General features: G+C 42.1%; 1 protein-coding gene across 1 annotated transcript in view; it reads right to left on the bottom strand.

Moving 5' to 3' along the window:
• Nucleotides 1-842: 842 nt before the first annotated feature.
• SRPRB (SRP receptor subunit beta) overlaps nucleotides 843-24767 on the bottom strand; it is a 437229-nt gene continuing 413304 nt past the window's right edge. The window contains exon 7 of the mRNA XM_044070458.1: nucleotides 843-3780. Coding sequence (XP_043926393.1) covers nucleotides 3564-3780 — 217 coding nt within the window. The 3' untranslated portion in view covers nucleotides 843-3563. The remainder of the gene's footprint in view (nucleotides 3781-24767) is intronic.

The following is a 24767-nucleotide window of genomic DNA, read 5'->3' on the forward strand; positions in this document are numbered from 1 at the left end:
AAAAGTAATTTAACAAAAGTTTTCAGCAGAAAAACAAAAGATAAATTACATTTTTAACACAAAAGCAAAGTAACACTTCCCTAAGTGACTGATTATGTGAGTCCAAAAAACAAACAAAAAACATTTTCCTATCTTAAATTATTTACCAGAAAAAAAGTTACGTTTCTGTTATAAACTAAAAATGTACAGAGTCCCTCCCCAAAAGGAACTCATCTGCTCAGCAATGGTCTGCTAGGCAATCACACATTCTCAAAAGTCTGTAACAGGAGCACTCATTGGCAGCAGGAAAGTTCTGAAAGGCTTGGCATCCACACCACTGATCTTCAGCACTGCTTGAGCAAGTGGAAGGTGCCCCTAGGCTCTGGAAGCTGGCTGGCTGTTGTATCATGTGCAAGATTTAATCCATACAGCTAAGGCTACTGCATCAGTGATCAAATGATGAGCATCTGATTAGAAATTCCGTTACGTGCTTACTAATGAAAAACTGTCAGATCAACCGCACCAGAGTAAAAAGTAATGTCTTTCGGCTTTTTCCGGTTAAGGGGTCACCATAGCAGAACTCCGGTCCACTCATAATTGGCAGTGGATTTTTATGGTCCCGAGTTGCCAGCCCCACACCCAATCTTCAAAGGAGGCACACCCATTCACGCACGCACCTACATGCATGTCTTTAAATGTCACTCGACTGCGGGGAGGACATGCAGACTCCACACACAAGGCGCTCCAGCCGAGGATCAAACGGGAGAACCTCTTGCTGTGAGGCGACAACACTAACCGCTGCAACACCGCAGCTCTCCCAGAGTACAAATGTAAAATAAACAGAAAGCACATCAGTCAAGGTGTTTCAGCCAGCTTACTTATTTTATTAACCCAAGTGACATGATGCACTAACACAATGGGGCTGTTCTGTTAAAGTCTACTCAAGTTCTGCTGTAATCAATAAAAACTGCAAAAAGCATAGTAAATAGTAGACTCTTTTTCTTCCTTACAAAAGCAATGCAATATTTACCAAACTGAATTCTATTCTTTAAGAGCTGTAATTCATATTTCAAAACAGCAGAGAGTAATACAGAGACATATGGTACTTACTGGCAATTTGGCTACCTCACAAAAGAAATGTTTTACTACTACTATTTTTTAAACAGTACATGAATACAGTCAGGAAAACCAATATATAAATGACCTAAAGAAGTTGAAGGTTATTTTTCTGTTGGGGTACAAAATGACATTTAGATTAAAAAATAACTTTGTTCCAAAAATTAAAACATATACAAATTTATTTTGCAAAATGACAATCCAGATGAATTTTACACCCAACCTGAAGAAGGATGACACAAAGTACAGTTCATTTCTCATACTGGATATACTAAGTAGGCCACATGGCACTTCTCTGATGTCAGAGTCAGTGTTTCAGCTTCATAAAATTGCATCTCACCTTCAGTTTTAAATGTACTCTAATTGCAAAACAGACAGACTTCATATAACAAAATTTAAACAAAAATGTTATTTCCTGTACTAATTTTACCCCTGGATTTATTTTAAAATATACATATATGATGAATACAGATCTTTCTGCTACTTTAATTTCCACCTTTACTATGTTCTTGTGCTAATACTTCAGCCTGCAACTACTTCACATGTACAGTAATTAGGACACTTGCAAGAAAATAATGTTTCTGTACATATTCAAGAAAGAAAAGTACTTAGCTGCACAAAGAAGCAAAACCTAAACCGTGGGTGTGTGTATACAAAGAAATGAACCTAAACTGTAGACATGTGACCGAATTCCTTATTAAGAAGCACCTTCAGGCACAATGATCGGGAACTCTACCAAAGCAGGCAACATTTGACTTCATTCTAGTGTTATGCAAACTGTGACTCAACATGAGGTTAGCTTTTATCAAAAGAATCCTTGAAAAGCATTTAATATACACACACATTGATCATAATCAGGGCAACAGAAGAGTCATGCAAAGTTGGCGTAACTGATGCAAGTTTGTCTTGTCCACAGTGCTTTCACCTCCTTCCTCATTATTAAAGGGATATAGTTTTTATGTCTGAATGAGAATATGCTATACACTATTCCTTAAAAGAAAAAGTGCAAGCATAATCTAAAGAGGGTTACCGAACTTTCAAAAAACTAAGAAAAAAGTTGCTAGCCTTTGTATGCAGCAACACTAGTTCAGAAATGCTGAAAAACAATACTTGAAAAGATGTCAATGCAGTGTATGGAACACTAAGATGAAAGAAAGACCTTATGATATTAAATGAAAAAAAAAATGAACACAAGTGGCAGAGAAAGAGCAGGAGATCCCAGATAAAAAACGTACAAATGCATCTAAGCAGCTGCATAACTGTAATGTAAGCTACTAAAACTTGTATGTTAATGTCGGAATTGGAGGTAGAAATAGTACGGTTCTTGACACTCAGCACAACAGTAAATCTTTGAGGGAGAGATAAAAGTTATCACTTCTTATCTGTGTCTCTTCCATTAAGAAACAATTACAGTTAAAAGATTTTTTTTTATAAACAACTACATCATATTACATGCAACTTATGACAGAATTAAAATATCAGACAAATCCAAATCTAAAAGGAGGAGGGTTGTGGGCAAAGAAGGGCAAGCTGTACTGCTACAAGATTTCCTCACTTGAATATCTGCCATTACGTTAAATATCACACAGAACTGCAATTGCACAGCTTTTGTTGGTGAGGACACCTGTAACAAGTGTAGAGAATGAGTAGTAGTTTTAGAAGACTAATCAGAGTAAACAGCAAAAGTAGGACACCTTAATGACATCCTACCAAGGCCTTCTCAGCTTCTAGACTGTATCAAGCTTGTTGTATTAATAAAGGGAAAGATGGATCACCACAGCATGACTTCACAGACATTCTTAAAACAAATAGCAAAAGTGGTAGCAGCTGCAGTACAATAAGCACTAATGATGCCTTTTTGTACATGTCATAACATAAGGTAATACAAATGACAAGTCATACTAGTAAAGTGTGTTTGGGTAAATGCAAGCCTTACTTGCCCTACATGAAGGAGGAAATGATCAAAGTTTACCTACGTGAAGTTATCATATGACTAAAGATGATGTTTCTCCAAAAGAAAATTAAATAATGTTAATGAAGACCATATGCCCTTAATGGCCATATTCTCCACCACTACCGAGGAGGAGTATTCATCAGCAGGGGAAAACAGCAAACCATTCATTCTAAGGCTGCTGAGTGACACCAACAAGATGAAAACACGCACAAAAATTGTTGTCTATACCATCAAAAGCCTCAGTGTTTAAATACTAACTTATAATATTCAACAAAGTATTACAAATAAAAATTACAATGCCGTTTAAATTTAGTCCACATGACTGGAAACAGCAGAACATGCAGTACAAAAACAGCATCAAAAAAAAGGCCTGCACTAAAATCCAGTGACCAACAAAAATATAACTGGAATTATTAAATGATACTGAAAAAACTTTGGCCAACTTTTTTTTTGTACTGGTAATATCTGCTTTTGACACCTGAGGTTTTTCTACTGATAATACAGGACTGTCGAATTAAGCAATCTTGCTCAGCCACATTTCAAGGTGTTCCAGTTCTGCTTCATTGTCTTCACCTTTGTTACCTCGGGCACTACACTCTACAAACTCTACCTTCATTGGCAAATGAGAGAATTCAAACTCCTTGCCCTTTCTACCAAGGTGTACGGCTCCTCCAGAGCCAGAAGTGTCCAATGAGCTTGGGGCGGCAGCACGTGTCACTCGAAGCGTGTTTCTGAAATAAATTTAAAAAAAATATGAAAAATGGTACACTCCACAAATGTTTTCTTTTTTTGTTAAATACACAAAGTACAGTTAACATATAGTTATCCCCCACCCCATTCCCCAGAAAAAAGCCCAAAAGTAATGGAAAGTTGACAGCCTTGCTTATAAACCAAGAAAGTTGAGATTGTAAGAAAACATCTGACCAATATTATAGTATTATCAAAGGATATTTCTTCAAGGCCATTTAGTCAAATTTGGACTGGTCAAGTGTCACGACCAATAAGGTTCATAGGTGGTTACTGGGCTAATGGCCCTAGGACTTTTACAAGCCTAGCTGTGTATAAAATCCATTATTGGCCATAGTTAGAAGGTCATTAGCAAAGGATCATTGAGGAGTACTGCTTCACATGGAGTGGAAGCCTATTCCAGAGAAGCAGTAATCACTGGGAGATGTATCTGTCACTAAAGGATGTTCTGTTTATGTCACAGGCTAGGCTGAGATCCCTGGAGCAAGTTATTCTTGTCCCATTTGACTTGTAGATCTACAGCATTTGCATTGGGACAGGGTCTGACACTGCTCTGTAGGTCAGGCACAGGCTGCCTCTCAGTAGCCTGTATGATACTGAGCACAGTAACATGGCTTTCAGTCTTTCCATGTATGTCATGTTTTGTAGCCCCTAGATTCTCTTGGTCAGAAACCTCAGTGGTCTCTCCAGTTGCTGCAAGTGTCTGGTGACAGAAGGGAGCATTGTACTCAACCAGTGGTCTGCTAAGGGTCGAGTACAGTGGAGCTATGACCTTCCTGGTCTTAGATATGATACCCTTATTTTTGAGATGTGCAATGTAGAATGCTTTTCTTACCACTACGAACATATGACTGAAGTTTAGATTGCTATCAACCTGTGTTCCCAAGTCTCACACCACTGAGTTTGAGCTTAGAGGGGTGCTATCTATATCATAATTAGCAGGGGCTACTTCTTTGCCAAAGGGGATAATGTAGCTGTATCAGCTCTTTCTGTAGTATGTTAACATCGTTGGGGGACTCAACTTGGTAAGCCACAGGCCATCTACCTTAACCTGGACTTCCAAACAGTACAGGGCCCAGCACAGTTCCTTGTGACTGGTCTACTGGTGGAGGTGGACTCCCCAACTTTGACAGTGTGCATTCTGACTGTGAGCCAGTCGGTTACCAATCCAGTAATGTATGGGTAAATCCACATGGGAGAGTTTCTGTACGACAACTGAATGGGGAACTGTCAAAGGTCTTGGCTAAATCAAGATAGGCATTATGTACTGTTTTGCCCTCATCCAGGGCTTTGGTGATATTCTCAAAGTCCACTAGGTTTAATAAGCAAGCTCTATCCTTAACAAAACCAAACTAGGTCAGGTCAAGAGTTTGAAGGTCACCTATGTCCTTGTGGATAAAGTCCATAACAAGTCTTTCCACAGCCCTGCAGGTAAGGCTGGTTAGGCTTATGGGTCGATAGTTCCCAGGGTCAGTTGATGGACCCCCTTTGTGCAAAGGGATTACTGTTACTGTTCTCCACTCTGCTGGGACAAAGCCAATACTCAGGCTATGGTTAAAAAGAATGCCGAGAGGCCATAATTTTGGCCTTGGAGAATGTTTACATGACCTGTTCTTTGGAGATGTTCTGTGGGGACTGGTGTTAGGAATGCTTTGGGGTATGTCTGGTGGGGGACAGGGGGGTGAAGTTATTGTCAAATCTGTTGGCTAGTAGGTTGTCAATTTCCTCAGGTTCAATGTGAGTTGTACCACCCACTAGAAGTGCAGCACACAGTTGGGCATTCCCCTTTTAGGTTTCAGATGTAGCTAAAGAATGCCTTAAGATTGTCTTAAGCTAGGGATGTTCATACAGAACTGTAGCTAGCCTTAGAGGACTTAACAAGACATCTGATTTGCTTGCTCAAGCTGTGGAGGGCATTCTTCCTCTATTGAGTAAGTTCCCTCCTGTTCTTAGGTATTAGTTTCTTTCTTTTGTTCTACAACTTATGTATACTTACAGTCCACCAGGGTGTCTTGTTTTTTCAGGAAGATGTGGTTTTGTTCCTGTTAGGTATAGCCAAGTCAATGCATTTGGTTAAGTGGCTATATAGGGCATTTGTATATTCCTTTGCATAGGAGTCATTGCTGGCTAAGTTGGCAGGGGCTTTGAAACTTTTTATACCATTGCTTAGTAGACAATAGTTTGCTTTGGAGAAATTTTTCAATTTCTTTACTCCTGTCGGTGTGTCTGGTTTGATCTTTAGTTTAGACCAGACAGATTTATGGCCTGACCATATCAGGGAGTGAAAACACAGGGGGTAGTGCAGTGATCCCCCTAATATTGGTGAGCACTAGGTCCAGGACATTTGAGCCCTTTGTGGGGATGTGAACTAACTGTTCCAGAACATCTGAATTAATAAAGTCTAGGAATCTCAAAGCGATCTTGTCTGTGATCATGTAAGTTGCCCACTCAATGGAAGGATAGTTGAAATCTCCCATGGCAAAGTTGTTTGGCTGTATACTGAATGACTCTACCAAGTCCAGGTAGGCAGTGCTTCTCCTGGTTCATGGTGGGGGACATGTAGCTATTGATAATGTGGAAGGGTATTTTACCTATAGTTAATTGGACTTGTAGCTCAACAGAGGTGCCCTGTTTCATCAGTCTCAAGGTGTATTCGGATTTAATGAAGATGGATACACCTCTGCCTTTGATTCTTTCATGTTCGTTTTGGGATCTGAACATGTGAAAGGCATTGTAGCCTTGACAGCCGGGGTACTCTCAGCGGCCTTGAACCAAGTGTATGTGACTGCACAAACGTCAGCATCTTCCAAGGTGAGGAGTGCTGCCAGGGAGTGCAGTTTACTGTTTAAGCTCCTAGCATTAAGCAGCATGACCATGAGTTTATCATTAGTGGATTTCTTCACATCAGAAGTTTTGTTGCTTGGACATTGCCTAAAAAACACACTATGGGGGAGGCAAGTGTCTTTGCCAGTATTCAAAAGTCTTGATGAGACAGGTGAAGGCCATCTCTGGCAAAGCAGTGTGAACTGTCGACCATATCTTCCCAGGCAGACAAATACTGGATCCCCCTGGAGTGACACCAGCCTCTAAGCCAATTACTGAAATAAAGAAGTTATGTACTCACTATAATGTTCCCTCTGAATAGTTCTACTTCATTTGTCTTCAACCTGTGGGATACCGGATCCGAGCTGGCTGTTTCACTAGCATCTGCTCCAAGCTCCTCCCCCTTACCCATAATACACCTCCATTACCTTCCAACCCCCAGATTGAGTTTGCTGACCTTCATACTGATAACCAGACCTGAAAAACACTTTATGACCTACAACTGCAGCCAACAGGCTGTTCATATAAGTTTAGGGGGAAGGAGGGTGGGACGGTTGAAGACAAATGAAGTAGAACTACTCAGATGGAACGTTATGGTGAGTATATAACTTCTTTATCTGAAGTAGTTTACTTCATTTGGTCTTCAACCTGTGAGATGGAGTCCCCAGCTACTAAACTCCTGGGTGGCCCTCATGGAAGGATATTCTGGAGCACTGCGGAACCAAAGGATGCTCTCCTTCTGGAAGGCAAATCCAATTTGTAGTGAGAAATAAAAATTATGAGAGAACCACCAAGTAGCTGCAGAACAAATATCATCCAATGAGACTAGACCAAAAGGCCACAGAAGTAGCCATGGACCTAGTGGAATGAGCTTCCACCCGACCCAGAGGAGACATACACCTTTATCCTTATAGACCTGAAGGATGCATGAGGAAATCCACCTGGTGATAGTGACCTTGGAAATAGGTCTACCCAAAAAAGGTTTAGAAAAGGACACAAATAACTGACCAGATTTACAGAAGTTTTTATCCTGTGTAAATAAAATCGTAACTGTCTATGAACATCCAACAAGTAGAGTTTGTATTCCATTTGTTAGCAAAGTTAGGGAAGACAGGTAAAGTAATGGTCTGATTGATGTTAACTTGTGATGCCACCTTAGGAAGAAAAAACGGATTGGTTCTAAGGGAAACCCTATTATTTATGGAAAATCATATATGGAACTTTGATGGACAAAGCTTGCAGTTTTGAAACCCTCTTAGCAGAAGTGATAGCCACCAGGAATGTTGTTTTCCAAGATAAAAAGTTTAGATCTGTGGTTGCAGCAGGTTCAAAAGGCGGAGCGACCAAAGCTTGAAGAACCATAGTAAGGTCCCAAGGGGGAAAAGGATCCTTGACCGGGGGGCATAACAGAAAGGTCCCCTTGATAAAGGCTTTACACAGTCTGGAGGAGGCCAGGGAGGCAGAATTCTCACCCACATGAAAATGAGAAATAGCAGCCAATTGAACTTTGACAGAAGAATTTGCTCCCTGTTGAAAAATATTGGCTAGGAAATCAAGAATGGCAGAAATAGGAGCTGTAAAAAGGTCTAAACTCTTTTGAGAAGCCCAAAAAGAAAAACGTTTCCATTTTGCTGCTGTAAACCTTCCTGGTCGAAGACTTATGAGCAACCACCAGAATAAACCTAACTGAAGAGGATAGTCCAGGAGTCCTAGCAATCATGGGAACTAGAGCAGCCAAGCCATGAGCTTCAAACTTTCCAGGTTCAGATGAGGAACCCCTGATGGGCGTGAAATCAGATCCTAAATGGGATCAAAGATCCAGGGCGGAGCCAGAAGATGAGACAAAAGGAAGGGAAACCATACCTGGCGAGGCCAAAAAGTGACAATGGGGATCACTTTGCTCCCCAGTCAATAAGCTTTCTGTAGAAAGCTCAGAATAAGAGGTACTGGAGAGTAAGCATACAGAAGACCGGGAGGCCAAGCATGGACTACAGCATCTCTGGGGGACTCCCTCGGCAGCAAAAAACTCGCTGCATTTCGCATTGGAAGGAGATGCGAAGACTGCAGCAAGGCTGACCCCACTCCAGGAAGATCAGCTCCGCTACTGAACGATTCAGAGACCACTCGTAGGGCATCAGAACAGTCTGACTTAACCTGTCTGCTAGAATGTTGGACCGTCCCTGAATGTGCATTCTATGAAAAAGTGACCGGTGGAGATCGCCCATTACCACACTCTTATGGCCTCGCGACAAAGGGGGTAAAGAACTGGTCCCTCCCTGTTTGTTGATGTACCATACCACTGACATGTCTGATTGAATTGCAATGGCTCCCAAAGGAAGAAAGGCATGAAGGGCCTGCAACGCCAAAAGGACCGCTGTCATCTCTAGCATGTTTATGTGCAAGCTGGTCCCGACAGGGCACCACAGGCCTTGGACTGTCCTGCCCGAACAATGCCCCCCCCAACCGAGTTGGGAGGTGTCCGTGGTCACTGTGGCTTGGACAGGGGCTGAAACAAAGGGTCGTCCCTCAAGATCTCTGGAGAACACATCCACCACTGAAGGGACGACCGACAGACTCGACTGAGGTGTAATTGGATACGATAATGGAAGTTCCAACAGGGACCACTGTACAGCTAGTGTCCACTGTAGAATTCTCATATGTAACTGGGCACACGGAAGAAGCATTACGGTCGCTGCCACTGAATGTAAGGCCCTCAACACTGATTCTGCCGATGGAAGATGAGAATGGTAGATCAGCGAGACATGCATCCTCAGGTTTTGTACTCTCTCCGAGGTCAGGAAGATTTTGCACTGTAAGGTGTCTATCCTTGCCCCAATGTAGTCCATCACCTGGACAGGATTTAGAAGTGATTTGGAAGCGTTGTGATCCCCAAATGCAGAGCAAGCTTTAAGAAATAATCCCTGGTTTGAGAAAGTAGACACCTGGTGGGAGCAGTGAGGTGTCAATCGTCCAAGTACGGGTAGACCTGAATCCCTTGAAGTCTCAGGTGAGCCGTTACTACCGCCATCATTTGATGAACACCCTGGGGGCTGAGGTGAGACTAAAGGGTAGGGCTCAAAATTGGTAATGATCAACTCCTAGATGGAAGCGGAGGAACTTCCTGGTAGGTCTCAAAATTGGTAATGATCAACTCCTAGATGGAAACGGAGGAACTTCCTGGAGCTTCTGTGCATCTTTATGTGATAGTAGGCATCCTGGAGGTCTAACGAGCACATCCAGTCACTCTCTTGCAGGTACGGCATGATGGACTGTAGTGTGACCATCTGGAATTTTTCTTTGGCAACTGACAGGTTCAGGGTAGATAGGTCTAGAATTAGCCTCAAGTCCCCCGTTTTCTTTGGCACCAAAAAGAACCTGGAGTAGAAGCCCGATTAGGACTAAACTGGGGGAACGGGTTCGATAGCCCGTTTTCCTAGCAGCTTGGAAATTTCCTGTGCTGCTGCCTCCCTTTGCGTGGGTGGTACATCTGGGAGGTGTTTGGGAGGACCCACAAAGGGGATAAAGTATCCTCTGGATATGATCTGAAGCACCCAGCGGTCTATGTTATGGACTCCCATGCCACCAGGTGCAATGACAATAGTCCCCAGACTGCCTCCAGAGTAGAGCAGTCGGGCAATCCCTCAGGCTTGCTGTCCAGGCATGTCCGAGAAGGGTCCTCGAGATCCAAAATTCCTCGGACCCCCTCTGCCTCTGGGCCGGCATCCATTCTGTCCCCCTCTGCCTCTAGGGGAAGAAGAGCCCCGAGTGTCCTGGGAATACTGTGACTTCCGGAACCATATCTTCTTTTGCCCTCTTGGATTCTGGGAAAAGGATCTTTGAGGGTTCGAGAAGCGGATTCTGACAGACAGCGTCTTCCTATCCTTCTCACTCTGGACTTAAAGCCTCTTTGATGGTTTTACCAAAGAGAGTAGAGCCATCATAAGGGGCGTTGGCAAAGGATGCCTTGAAAGGTTCCAAAAACTGACAGTCTGAGCCAGCCATTGCGCCTCATGGACATGCCGGACCCAGCTGCCCTAGCCACTCCTTCAGCAGCATGTAAGAAGAGTCACATGGATGTGTTGGAGACTGCTTTCAAAGTGGCCATCCTGATGGAGAATGACTCCCTGTCCTCCTCTGACATGGACTTAGGGGGAGACTCGGCCAGCTCCTTGCCCAGGTCGCACTGGAGGCTTGTGACATGGGCCAGGTAGTTCAGCGCCCTAATGGAAAAGGTTGCTGAAGTATAAACCCGCTTCCCTAAGTGGTCCATCATCTGTAACTCAGTCAGGAGGATGAACAGAGGAACTCTCTTGGACCTTTTTTGTGGCTGCTGCTACCACCATAGCATCTATGGGGGAGCCCTTGTTCCACGCTGGTCTATCTGATGGTGGACTCGAGATCTTATCAGGACATATAGGGATTGGTTCCACGGTGTCCGGCTCCTTCCAGGCCCACGAGGTGACCAGGTCCACCAGGGGATCTGTGGAAGGGGACACCCAGGAAGTACATGGGCCCGTACCAAAAGCCTCCAGGAACACAAATTCGTCAGAAGAAGGTGGGGGGTGGACCAACCTTCCTGCTGGCATAGGTTTCCATGATGTCTCCAAAGGAGACATCCTCAGGAGGTGACCTGGGGGAACCTTCCCCATCATCCAAATCCGTATCCTCAGTGAGGGACTCGGGGGAGTCCAAGTGCCTCCCTCTTACACATATGCTTGCTAGGCACATCTCCGGTGGAGATCTCAGGGGGGAACTCGCAAGCCACTTGTTCCTCAGGGGAACTGTCTGGGGCTCCTCGAGCACGGGCTGTCCCCTCTGGTAAAATGATGGGATGCATAGACAGAGCCGAGGGAGTCAGGGCGGAATCCGAGGGAATAATCAAGGGTCTCGATCCAGAGAAGAGAACCCTTTCCACCACGTTGAATGCAGAGGGAGAACGAACCTCCTGGGGTACCAAAACGGAAGCTTCTCTCCCCGGATCCAACACGAGAATCCGAGCCAGCGCCGAAGTGGACGGTGCTTCAAGGGAGGGATATTGGCCCAACAATGCTGGAGCTGATGAAAAAGGTTCTGCGCCCTCGGAACAAACATCCAAGCTCCAGCTCAGAGAGCCACTCGGAACCGAACTGGTCAGATCCAACACGCACCAGGCAGTTGGCATAGAGGAGACAGGTACCGTCAGTACAGACTTCCCTAGGGCCATCCTCAGATCCAAGTACTCCGAAACCGATGGACGGATTGGAGAAGGAGAAATTGGTGTGAAAAGGGCAAGTGAGCTCCCCCCTCCAGAGGGAGAGGGGGCTGGCAAGACTCCCATCTGGATCAGAGTACGAATGAATATCCTCACCATTTTATCCATGTCAACTTCCGATAAAGCTCCATGTGGATCTCGATGAGGTGACGGACTCTGACCTAGCGGGTCATGGAATCGAGGCCCTTGATGGAGGACGTGTCTCCTCCTGCTCTAGGGAAAATCGGGAGATCGGAGCCGAGGGGGGTCACGGATCCTAGCCTGACTTTTGGTAGGAGTAGAAGGAAGGTCTAGAGACCTCTTGCATTTCTCTGGCTTAGAAGAGTGCTTGTCCTTGTGTTCTCTCCTTCTCTCTGCCCCTTTTCCGCTCCACTTCCACAGGCTTAGAAGCAGGAGACTGAGTCCCAGCCTGGGAGGGAGGAGAAGCAAGGGCAAGAGAGGAAGAAGAGGTGGCCACAGCAGCCGCTGTGACCGAAGCCGTGGACGAGGCAGCCACCTCAGAAGTGGAAAGGAGGCCTTTGAGGGGCAACTTAGCCTTCCTGTCCTTAATAGCGTGCGGGTTAAAACTCGCGCAGATAGTAAACTCTGTACTCAAGTGGGCAACGACCAAGTACATCACACACAGAGTGTGGCCATCTGCAGAGACAATTTATGGCCACACTCAGTGCACCCTTTAAATACAGGCTTGGGGTCAGCCATGACTGTACAAGAAAACACACTAGAGAAGGAAAAGGAGAAGAAAAATAACCTATTTCCCAGTCACAAACCACTCACCACACACTCAAGGCACATAGAACACTGAGGGGGGAGAGACTAACAAATAACACAAACTACTTAGGAAACTTTCTAACACACTTTGCACCAACGAGGGGAGGAGGCGAGGGAACCTATACTAAACACCTACACTGAAAATGTTTTGCAAAAAAGTTGCTTAAAAGGCAAAAACCTACTCACTAACTCAGAGCTCAGGAGATCATGATGCTTCAGGCAAGCTGCAGCAAACGAAATCTGGGGGTTGGAAGGTAGTGGAGGTGTATTATGGGTAAGGGGAGGAGATTGGAGCAGATGCTAGTGAAACTGCCGGCTCGGATCCAATACGGATCCAGTATCTCACAGGTTGAAGACCAAATGAAGTATAAACTACTTCAGATCAATAATTTTTTGTCTGTATTGTGGCATCATCCCAGTGAAGGTAGAATGCTGCTTAGGGCTAGGGACATACCTGCCTTGGACACAATCTGACAGTTCGGCCATCTCTCTTGTCATACAGTCCAGAGAGGTACACATCAAGTAATTCACACCATGTACTATGAAGAGAGCCATAATGGTAACTTATTGTTACTGTGCGACTTGAATGCGTGCGAGAATTGATGATCCTGGCATCTGACAGGCAGTTAACTGTGACCTTCTCCTTGTTCAACCTGGTGAGAGGGGCATTTGTGTCTCACTATTGAGTCACCTATAATCAGAAAATTTAGTTTTGAGGTATTTTGCCCCAGGGGCTTAATTTTTGAGACACTGATATGCATGTTTTTATGTATAGTAGTGGATTCTGCTCATGTACCAGTATGTGTATGGTCTTTTCATAGGCTCTTAGTGAGTACCTCCATGTATATGGGTTTATATGTCTTGACCTCATCTTGTATGAGAGGGGAGGTGTGTGTGTGCTGACAAGCTGTTGCATGCCTTGTTTGTTAAGTGAGGACCAATTCTAATTTCATGGTATAGTTATATGTCTCACATACTATATTTGTTTGCTTTATGAGCAAGAAGTTGTCAGCGTACATGTGGCAATTGCTGCACTGCCTCAGGATGCCCATGTCAATCAGGATGGTTGGAGAAATGGTGGGAAACTATCAGACCATTATAGCAGGTACATAGTGTAGTGACTACTGGGGATGGGCTAGATGAACCAGGGTTTGTTTGTGAGACTAACAAGGGCAGATTTTCTGTGGAAGGCTAAGGGTAGAAGACTACATGAATGCCTCAGAATGCGCAGCTGAGTTGCTCGCTGGTTATCAAGGTGCAACTGTGTTGCGCACAGAGGCAGCGGAGCAAAGGAGGTTTCTCTAGCAGATATCAAGGAAAAAATGTTGTTTTGAAATGTTTACGTCTATATACTGCAGAGCTAAACCTCACATAAACGTGGTGCTTATATACAAGCACAGCTAAACAGTTTTAACACAAGTTAACTGGTTCTCTGACAGAGTAACTGATGCATGGAACAGACTACCAAATTACACTAAAGGAAGTACTAGTTTAGATATTTTTAACAGCTTGGATACTTATTATGGGAACAAGTGTTTTGGTATATTGGCAAGCTAGAAGGGCATTAATGTCAGTGCTTTAAATATGTACGTATGTATGTATGTATGCATGCAACCAACAGGAAAGCCCAAAACTTGAGCCTTTTTCCAGCAACCCCCAACTCAGATGGGTCCTGGGTTACACATTTCTGCCACAAGGGTGCAGGAGGAACTTCTTAATGTAGGATGGCTGGATTTAGTGCTCAGTTAATACCAAACAGCCCAGATTCAGCAAATCTGAATCTTGTCTATGTTACGAAGTACAGAAGAACTAGAATTTCTAAGTGCAAAAACAAAAACAGCCACTGCAGTAACAGCAAAAATGAAACCACAATTAATCAAAATACAGTTCACTAAAGTGCAATGCAAGCTTAAAATACACTTATTTTTTGTTGATCACAGTGGATGCCTTGGATTTAGTTAGCTAGATGGCCAAGTACATATTTGTAGTTACCCATTCAAGGCACTAACTTTAGTGTTGAACAGTTGGAGGGTGAGCAGGGGTAAGCATATTTAGGGTTATGGGGTATAGGGGATGCTGTGTTCTGTATGAAGATACATATGACTGACTAGAAATTTTTATTATTAGTTTGTTTTGAATGTTGGGGATTTTCAATTAATTGTTTTATCAAGGAACAAGTGGCCAATGTTGATGTACTTTGAGTACGCTACTTGGTGTTTTCGGTAACACAATCAATGTTGTGGGAAAGGGGCTAAGCAGAAGTTTAAGCTGCAGGAGGGGCAACGGTTTAGATACAAGATTAGCAGCCAAGTTCATAGGTTGGCACTATGCTATTGGCCCAAGGGCCTAAGTAAGCCTAGCCAACAAGGTTCCCTAGCTTATGCCACCCAAGAAAGTTAATTTCCTGTGCCCCTGTCGAGCAGAGCCACAGAAGTGATCCCCGGGGTGTACTTCCTATTTCCCATCCACTCATCAAGATTTTTCTTGAAGAGTGCTAATCAGTAACTGTAATGGGTAAGAGAAGACAGAAGACTGATTTCACAATTAGTAATCTTTATTGTGGAGCAAACAGGGAATAATTCCTCAGTTAAAAGACTGATAAGCATAAAATTAAAATAATCCAGCTAAAAAAATATAACAAAATTAAACAAGACAGAGAAATGATCAGGTATTACATTAAGCAAAGAGAAGTGATCAAATTCAAGAAGTGTGTTGGGGAATGCCTTCATGGGTATTCTTACACTAGAGCAAGACTGAAGCTAATGTTATCAACTAGTGATAGTAGTAGTTGGAGATGTGGAACAGATGTGTTGGGAATCTGAAAGCACCCCATTCACAACTTCACCATCTTAAAACCCTCAGTTCTCCTTCTCTTACCTCTCATTCCTTCTCTCTAAACTTCGTTACCCAACACTGCTTCTATAAACCTCCTCTGAAGCTTATCACTACCTCTGACTATATCTATTTCCTCGAAAAATCCATACACGGTACTTACATACTTCTACAGAATCTGATGACCTAGTGTTTTATTATGCTCGGGATACTACCAGAACAATCAAATTTGCTACTTTACTATCTTTACATTATATAAAATGCTACTACTGAACCAGATGACAAAGTGATTTTATTATAACTGCCTCTACATACAAAGTTTCTTCTAAATGACTTGTTTTTCTTTTGTACATATGAATGTAGCCTGTAAATATTTTTAACAAACTGCATTTGACACAATCTGTGTAATTAATTGTACAAACTGATCATCTGTTTAACCCTTGTGATGTAATGTGTAACCTTATGATGTAATACTGAGTTTTTTCTCATTAATGAGCTATGAACTCTCTACATTTGTTAGTGTGTTAAACTACTGCATATGACTGTACAGCTTTTCTCCCCGGGCCTCTGCTGAAAAAGGGCACTAGCTCAGACTATCCCGGTCAATAAATAAAATAAAATAAATAAATAAAATTTTCTGGGAATATTAAAATCTGAAGAAATACATGAAGGAGCTTGAGTAGCTGCTGTGTTTAGGAAGATGGTCAGCCTAACAAATGAATTGTACTTCTCATGCCATGTTTTAACTGAAGGGTGAACAAAGCACAAGTGCTGTATTAAGCTTACAGGTGGCTTTGGCAAAAAAATAACCTGAAATTATAAGACCCAAAGTAAACCTGCTTTGCCAAAACTGACTTAGTTGGCAGAAAATGCAACCAGGTAAGAAAAAAACAAAGAATGTGTGGGCAAATCAAGGTCAAAACAATGTAGTCCAAGATTACCACAAAAAGACTAATTTTAAAGTAGAGGGGATTAGATCGGCTAAAATGAAGAGAAGATGGATAGATGTACATAATAGTATCTTTAAAATCCAAGCCAAAAAAAAAGGTAAGAAAACTAGCCATGTACTTAAACTGCACTTATCTAATAACGGGTCTACTTTGTTTCATTGAATCTCATTTCACCCCGAACACATAGCTGAAAACACAAATTACTGAAAACTCATTTCAGTGAACTGAACTTAGTATATATGGCTCTGTGTAGAGTACTGTCAGGCAAGTTAAAAGGTATATGCCCTTTTCCCCACTGTAGTGGGATCCTGGAGTTCATGTATGTTAGCAGGGTGTGCGAAGCGTAGCCCCTCCATCTTGCTTGTTTTATATTGTATTTTACAAAAAACTTCAAAATAATACATTTTAAACAGACATGCATAGGTGCAACACCAATGACTAACTCTCTTCAGAAAGCAATATGTACTCAAACTAAGTGGGGGGCTGTGCCCCCCACACCCCCCTCTAACTATATATACTAACTCCAGGATCGCACTACAGTGGGGAAAAGGGCATATACCTTTCACTTGCCTTACAGTAGTCTACACAGTGCCATATATACTAACTGCAGTTCAGTGAAATGAGTTTTCAGTAATTTGAGTTTTCAGAGGAGTGGTTGGGGTGAAATGAAATTCAGTGAAATGAGATTCAACTAAACAAAGTAGACCCCTGAGAATATACCCTGAGCCAGGAATCACCATCTTGACATGATTTGTATAATACTGTAATACAAACTGTGTGCTTAACTGTTCCCGTTTGGAAATATAATAGAAACCTTCCCAATGAAATTAGAGATCAAAAGAATGTGATGTGAAAACTAGGTTCATGACTGAAACAAGATAATACTGCTGTATGTTTACCATACAGGGTGAAGCTTCATTCAATTGCAGCCTAACACATTAATTTAGTGTGCACTGCAATTGTGCCAGTATGTAATCTTCAGCTTCCTTGAGCTCAAGTTGTAGCTGAAAAAGTCCAATGACCAGCCAACTTATTTGGATAGCATGCATATACAGATATACATATAAATACAAAAAAACACGTGCAGGAATGAATTTACAATCAGCGCCTGAGGTATATGGGAATGCTATCTAAAACCATCTAACTTGTCTAAAAAGGCAGGAGCAAAACACTATCTACATACCTTTTCACTATTTTTCCCACATGTATTTGACAATGGAAATGGGAATAGTATGATGATCAGAATATGGGAGACACCAAATTAAAGGAGTCCTTGCTCAGAAGCTAAAATCATAATGAATTCTAAGATGGACTAAATAAAAACCATAGTGAATAATTTGATAGGTAGGGAAAGCTTATTAGTCCACAGACAGACAAGATAAAGCTGCCTTTAACAAGATAAAGCTGCCTTTACATCTGTTCAAATGTCAGCTCCCAGCTGATTGGCTGCCACCAAAATCAATGACCACATGGTCACTGACAGGGAACAAATGTCACAACTCATGGGATGGAGGCTGTCAGAACGCAAGCTGAAAAGCCATACAGACAAAAATACAATGTTTTTTCACTACACCAAGTTAAAATTCCTGGGTTTTGATAATGGAATAAGGAAAACTCAGATCCACAATGTGCATTCAGAGGACTGCACACAGCATTACCAAATCTCCTAAGAACATCTAATTTAAATTCTATATGTAGAGGTGAAAAGAACGGTTTGTATCTGGGTCCAAGCACATAAAATCTACAGTACTTTGCAGCCCAAACCAGACTGGGGTGTTACCCTGTCAGCTCCATAGGCACACATGCTGCACTTCTGGTAGACACTAAGGAAACAGAGTGCTAGATCAGCACAAGATGATTTTATGACACAGAAAAGCTAGAAAACTATGGAAGAACATATGATAAAGTTATGTACTTATCATAACATTAGATCCATGGTGTCGGACTTTCGTCTGATTCAAACATATAGGCTGCCAGATCTGATCTTTGAGCCGAATTTGAAGCTTCTTTGGATCCAGAGCTCTGACTCCTCCCCTACTCACAATTCCCTTTACTCCACCTTAGCAGCTCAGATTGAGTTTGTCCTCTCTTGTGCCATATCTGTACAATCCTACAGAGAAAACCCATAATTCAGATAGCCCCAATCTGTAGAGAAACAGTGGTTACAGTCTCACATGACTGTGTACAAACAAGGTATAAATGGTCTACTCAATCATCTTGAAGCCACAGATGACAATATAGAAGGGGAGCAGGAGGAAGGGAGTTTGAACCAAACGAAAATCAGACAACATGGATCTAACATTATGGTAAGTACATAACTTTCAGATTCAATGCTTTTCTTTTTTTTTCCATTTCAAATGTATGGGACAAAATCCTAAGTTGTCAAACTGGGTGGCATCAAGGAAGGACATTACCAAGTATGGTAGACACAAAGAAAGAACATGATCTGGACTGTACATACAGTTTATAATGAAACACCAACGTATATACTGTGGACCAAATGGCTGCAGCACATGTCATCAATGGAGAGTCTTTTAGGAAAGGCTGTAAAAGTAGATACTGCTCTAGTTGAATGAGCCTTATGTTTACTTGGTAAGGGCAACTTTTTCTTATTGTAGACAAACTAATTGCAGTCTGACAACCATGATGATAAAGTACCAAGGAACCTTAGCCACTGCTTTCCCAAACTGTGGCTTAGAGAATGAAATGAACAAATGATCATGTTTTTTTTTATTATTTATTTATTTTTTAACTTTTCTGTTCTAGGACGATAGAATCTGAGTTGTCTGAGGGCATCTAACATATGCACGACATAGTCTCATTTGTTCGTGGTGGCACTGCAGAAGAGCTGGGAAGGTCAACTTGCAGGAGTTGGTAGTACCTTTTCTGAACATCTGAAATTGGGGAAGTATCCCACTTTAAGCATTTTCAAGATAGTTTCCCCAAAGGAAATTTCTTCCACAGGGGATTCTGCACCCTCTGATTCTCCAGGAGAGATATATTCCTGAGGAGAGGGAATTTGTATGGAGAAGTCCAATGATTCTTCTTCAGCCAAAGAATTCATCAGATGAGTCATTGTCCCTAACCCTTTTCTGAGAAGGATGATAGGAAGGAGTAGGGGGTATTGCTTAGAGGAAGGTTGCTCGAGTGCCATGAAAGCTTGAAATAGGCTCTGAGAGAAGGGCCTGAATCTGCAGAGGCCTCTCTAGGAGTAGATACATGCTTCTTTTGTTTTCCCTTAGCAGGAGATACTATCTTTTCAAACATCTTTATTAAATTTACACATATGACAAAGGCAATCTTACATTTATATAAATGAAAAACATACAAAATATATCACTTTAGTTGCAAACAGTTTATACCACAGACACCACTGAAATAACTGTAGTGGTAAACATTATACATCACTTATAAACCATCCAGTCACTGTCAGTTAAGCATTATATAGCTCATTCAAATCCTGCCTTTTAAACCTCGTTCTTGCTCTGCATATATTGTTCCCAAAATTCTCATCTTTTCCTATGTAATTTGCTCCTTTCCTTTTTTAAAGATCCCAATTCCAGTTTTATCTCTGTTACTATATTCACTATTTCTAGTAAAATTGGTCTAGACTTTGATTTCCATTTTCTAATTGCTTCTTTGGCAGCCACCATAATTAGACTCCGCAAGGCTTTACAATGTCTAGGTAATTCCGATTCTGTAGCGTAACAAAAAAATCATCTTCCCAGTCAGTCACACCTGCCCACCCAGCATCTCCGACAGAGTGGTCCGCAGGGAATCCCAAAAGTCTGCCAACTCATCACACCTCCAAAAAATATGTTCCCAGCTACCTCTTTCTTGCCTGTCACACCTCCAACATTTGCTATCCACCTGAGGAAAAATTCTTTGGAGTCTACTTGGGGTATAAAGACACCTATGTAAACACTTCCAGGCAAAGATCCTAAATCTACTAGATTTTGTTGCATATTTGGGAGATATATATATGTATCTCCCCCGTCTCTTTGTGAATTGCTTATCCAACTGTCTCTTTGTGAATTGCTTATCCACTCTCTTCCCAAACCTTTCTAAGCTCCTCTGATTGATTCTTATAACTATCATGCAATATTTTATATGCTTTACTAATTATTCCTTTAATAGAAGCTTCTGTTCTAGAGTCTATTAAAAATTCTACCAGTGCTGGTCTTTCATTTAGGAGCCCCCTATTTCTCTTTGCCTATTGTCTGATATCAATCCTTGATAGGAAAGGCAATCTCTAACCTCCAGTCCAAATAAATTATTGGCCTCTTCCCATTCTATTACCTTTCTCTTTTTAGTTTTTTGCTCCCAATACCTTGGTTCCTTTGCCAGTTTTATCCAATAAATTCCAGCTCCCTCTTGGCGATTTATCTGTATCCCTGACCACAGTCAACCCTAGCGGCAAAATCTCTTCTCCATTCTCATGCTGGTTTTGTTCTTATAATCATAAAATAGCAGAGTATTCTAATACTCTGTATGATTCTGGTTGTTCTCCTTAAGAGTCTGTATCCAAAATCCCAATCTCTCCTCATTTCTTGAGCTTCCTCTTGTGTCAGCATCATTCCTTTCCACTCTGAATTATAATTTTCTGCCTGTGCTATGTTTAACAGCCTTAACTGTGTTGCTCTAAAATGCCCCCTCAAATTAGGTAATCCTAGTCCACCTTGTTATATTGGTAGAATCATCTTATCCCACTTGACCCTTGCCATCTTCCCTTTCCAGAAAAAATCCTTCAACTCTTTTTTAATAGCAGTCCACAATTTCTCTGGTTGATAAAAGTATGCCTGACATGTGAGAAGGAGACACCATCTTATGCCAAGTTGGAGAACTGAAAGATGGCCTGCTTTTGAAGGTTTCAGACTTGATGCCTTTGGTCAGTGAAGTGTGCGTTAACTCCCTGGGGCTCTTGATGCATTCGAGCCTTGGTTCCCGCTCGATGTCTTAATTGGATGTCTATTCCGCCTCCACAGATGTGCTTGCAGCCGAAGTGAAGGTGACCTCAGAACTGGGTTCGGCCTTTATCTCCATGCCAGAAGCTGGACGTGCCTTCGGGCTGAGAAACACCTTGGGAGATCCACTGGAGAGCAAAGGTGCAGAGGAAGGCGGGGTCAAGGTTTCTTTGCCTTGTGCTTCGATGGCTCAGCACTGGACCCCCAGGTACCTTCCATGCACTTACCTAATAGTTTAAGCCACTGGATTTCTAGACAGATAGCGAGAAACGAAAGCCTAGTTCTAAAGGTCTTGGGAATGAAGGACTGACAAATACTGCACGACTTGTGGCTGTGGTTTGGGCCTAGACAAAAAGAGAGACAGGGTATGGCTGTCCTTATGTGAAAATTGTCTTCTGCACTGGCACTTGCCCTTTCTGGATGACATATCAAAACAGTAGAAAAGAAAAACATTCCCAATGGGGCAATTATCTGAAAATATTGAGTCACAAACACTGGAAATGATCAGGCTGACAGTCAGAATGGCGTTCTGACTAGCGGCAGAAAATTTCTGAGGATGGTACATGCGTACATACATCCCTTTTATGGCCTACATCCAACTGCAGCCTACACATGACGTATCACATACCCTTCAGTAGTAAAGACTTCTGTATACTGGCTGACATCGGGTCGCCTCTTGGTGAAGGAGATACCTCGAGTGAAGAAAACTGCAGCAAGTGAATACAGCGACATTTATATATTACTCCTCATAAGAATAAATGGAATCATACCATAGATAATACAAGGGAAACCATGCATGGGGTGAAGCATTTAGGAGCTGCCTTTGTCTACTAGTAGTACAGGAGACAGTCCTGGGGTAAATTTTCTAATATCCAATGGTAGATCCAAGTTGCACTTGAAAATGTACAGGGATGAGCTTTGTTTTACATGGATGAGGCATCTGTTCCAAAGCAGTTGTATCCTCTGCAAGATGCACCTATCCCTTCATACCATTCAGGTGACGTTGCAGACATTTAGCTCCCTAGACAGAGTACTTTTTATGCCATCTAACTTGCAGACACATCAGTATTAGGCTTGAAGATGCCTTGTACACCAGACACAAGTTACTTCTTAACAGTCTGTAGGATACAGAGTATACTGACAGGGCTTTGAGAGGATCCATGTAGGACATTGCTTAGGCCCTGTATCTTTTTACTTTTTGTAAGGTATCTCTGTGGGAGTTTCAGTTGTTGCATGTGTCAGGACAGACATATGCCAAAGGGGACATTATACTCAATGACTGGCCTAACGACGACTCAGCAAAAGGGGTCAATGACATCTTTACAGCTAAACACAATCCTTTTGTTTATGAGCTGCACAATAAAGGAGAACTTTCTTACTACAGTGGACACATGTTGGTTGAAATTTAAGTCACTATCCACATAAATTCCCAAATCCCAAACAACTAGGTCAACTGTTAGGGGCAATGTCAGTGTGGTAGCTCCCTGGGATAGATGACTTCCCAAAGGATACAATAATGCATTTTTTGGTAGTTTCAGTTCATGACTTTGGCACCAGTTATTTGTTTGGGACAAACCTGCAGGATGGCAAGAGTCGTTTAGGGATTCAATGACTGCTCCTAGCTTGCAGAGATCTGCATATTTGGTCAACCACAGCACTATGGCATTGACTTTTACTTCAGAGGAGTAGATGCCAAAAAGAAGGTTGGGAGGGTGGCCTAATGGTTAAGGTGTTTGCCTTACAAACACAAGGTACAGGGTTTGAATCTCACAGGGGATAATTGGCTAGGCTTAAAATGGCTTGCAAGAGCAGTTAGCCTAGTACTAATCTATGAATCTATGAAAGAGGTCCCAGCACTGAAACCTGGGGGGTTCCACTTGTGACCAACAACATCAGTGTTTGGGCTGCTCCAGAATTTGGATAAGGTAATGAAAATATGTGAATCACAAGTTTGGTATGATACGGAATTTATTTACAGGTGTGTAGGGAGTATGGAGAAATGTACCACTGTAAGACTAAATCAGTGGAAGGGTATTTATTTGGGTGATGTAATACCAAGCATGCAACTGTCAGGTTGTACAAGACTATCTTCAAGTTCAGGACGGTTACTGGATCTTAGAAATATACAGTGGTTGACAATGGGAGGAAAGCTGGAGGTGAAACTAGAAGCATGGTGGTATCATAGTTTTACTTAGTGAGGAGCTAAGATTAGTAGAAGCAACAGAAGCTGAAGACGGAGTAAGAGAAAAGCAGTGGATGTAGTATGTTCTGCTTGTGGAACAAAAGTTATTGATATGACACTGAGCCAAGTGAGAGGATGCTTTTCTCACTATAACATGTATGTGAAGACTGAAATTAAGCAAAGGATGCATCTAACAGTTTGAAAGTAGTAACACAACTCGAACTGATGCCTAATCAGTAATTTGAAAATGAAAGGCACTGAAGGTGATGCAAAAAAAACAGACAGAACACTTTGTTTGGTATTCAATTTTAGGCCAGAATCTTCAAAACATTTTTAAATAGCATTAATATTTTTGAGGGAAGGGCTAGTTTGAACAATTGATCAGGAGTGGCAGAGAACACTGTCAACTGCACATTAAATAATGTTGTCTGGTTTGACTATAGTGGTCACATTAACTACAGCTATAGTAAATAACACAGGTCCAGGAACTGCCTGTGGGAAACACCTACTTTGACAGACTGCACAGAACAGATTTTTTAAAACTATCTGACCAACTGGTTAATATGAACAAGATAGCTAAAAGCAAGTGATGGTTACTGTAGAAAGGTGTAGTTTGGAAATGAGGAAGTTATTGATGACCACATTTCGTCAGACATTTTTTCCAAAGTAAGGTTGACTTCTGTTCATGTCAAACTAAATCTATGTTGTGAGTTTAAAAGGATGTTGTTCTTAAAGCTGGGTAATAATGGAGATAGATATTTTTTTTAGTATTTTAGAAAGGGTAGGAGGACTGTGATGGGCCTGCACTGCCTTAATTCTGTGACAGGAATACCAATGTGAAGTATTAATGTGGTGGACTTCCAGATGTAAGAACAACTGCTGGTTTTATATAGGTTAATGGGAGGTTACTATGCTAGCGGCCCCTTGAGCCTTTATAAACCTAGCCATGTTAATCATGGGTTGCCTGGATTGTGCTTGGTTAGATGGACCTACTTTACAGGTCAGCACAGACTACTCCTTGTCCATGAAGGACATGGGTGCCACTATTGGGGTGAATTTGCAGTCATGCATCCATTTGTCCAGGCTGTGCTTGAATAGGGTCATTGAGGAGCTCTGCTTCACATGAATTGGAAGTTCACAGCAGTGGCAATCTCTGGGAGACATAACTGTCTCTCCAGCATGTTCTGTTAATGTCACTGGC

The sequence above is a fragment of the Protopterus annectens genome, chromosome 4.part1, assembly GCF_019279795.1.
Source record: "Protopterus annectens isolate FY-2018-M chromosome 4.part1, PAN1.0, whole genome shotgun sequence".
Taxonomy (NCBI): domain Eukaryota; kingdom Metazoa; phylum Chordata; order Ceratodontiformes; family Protopteridae; genus Protopterus; species Protopterus annectens.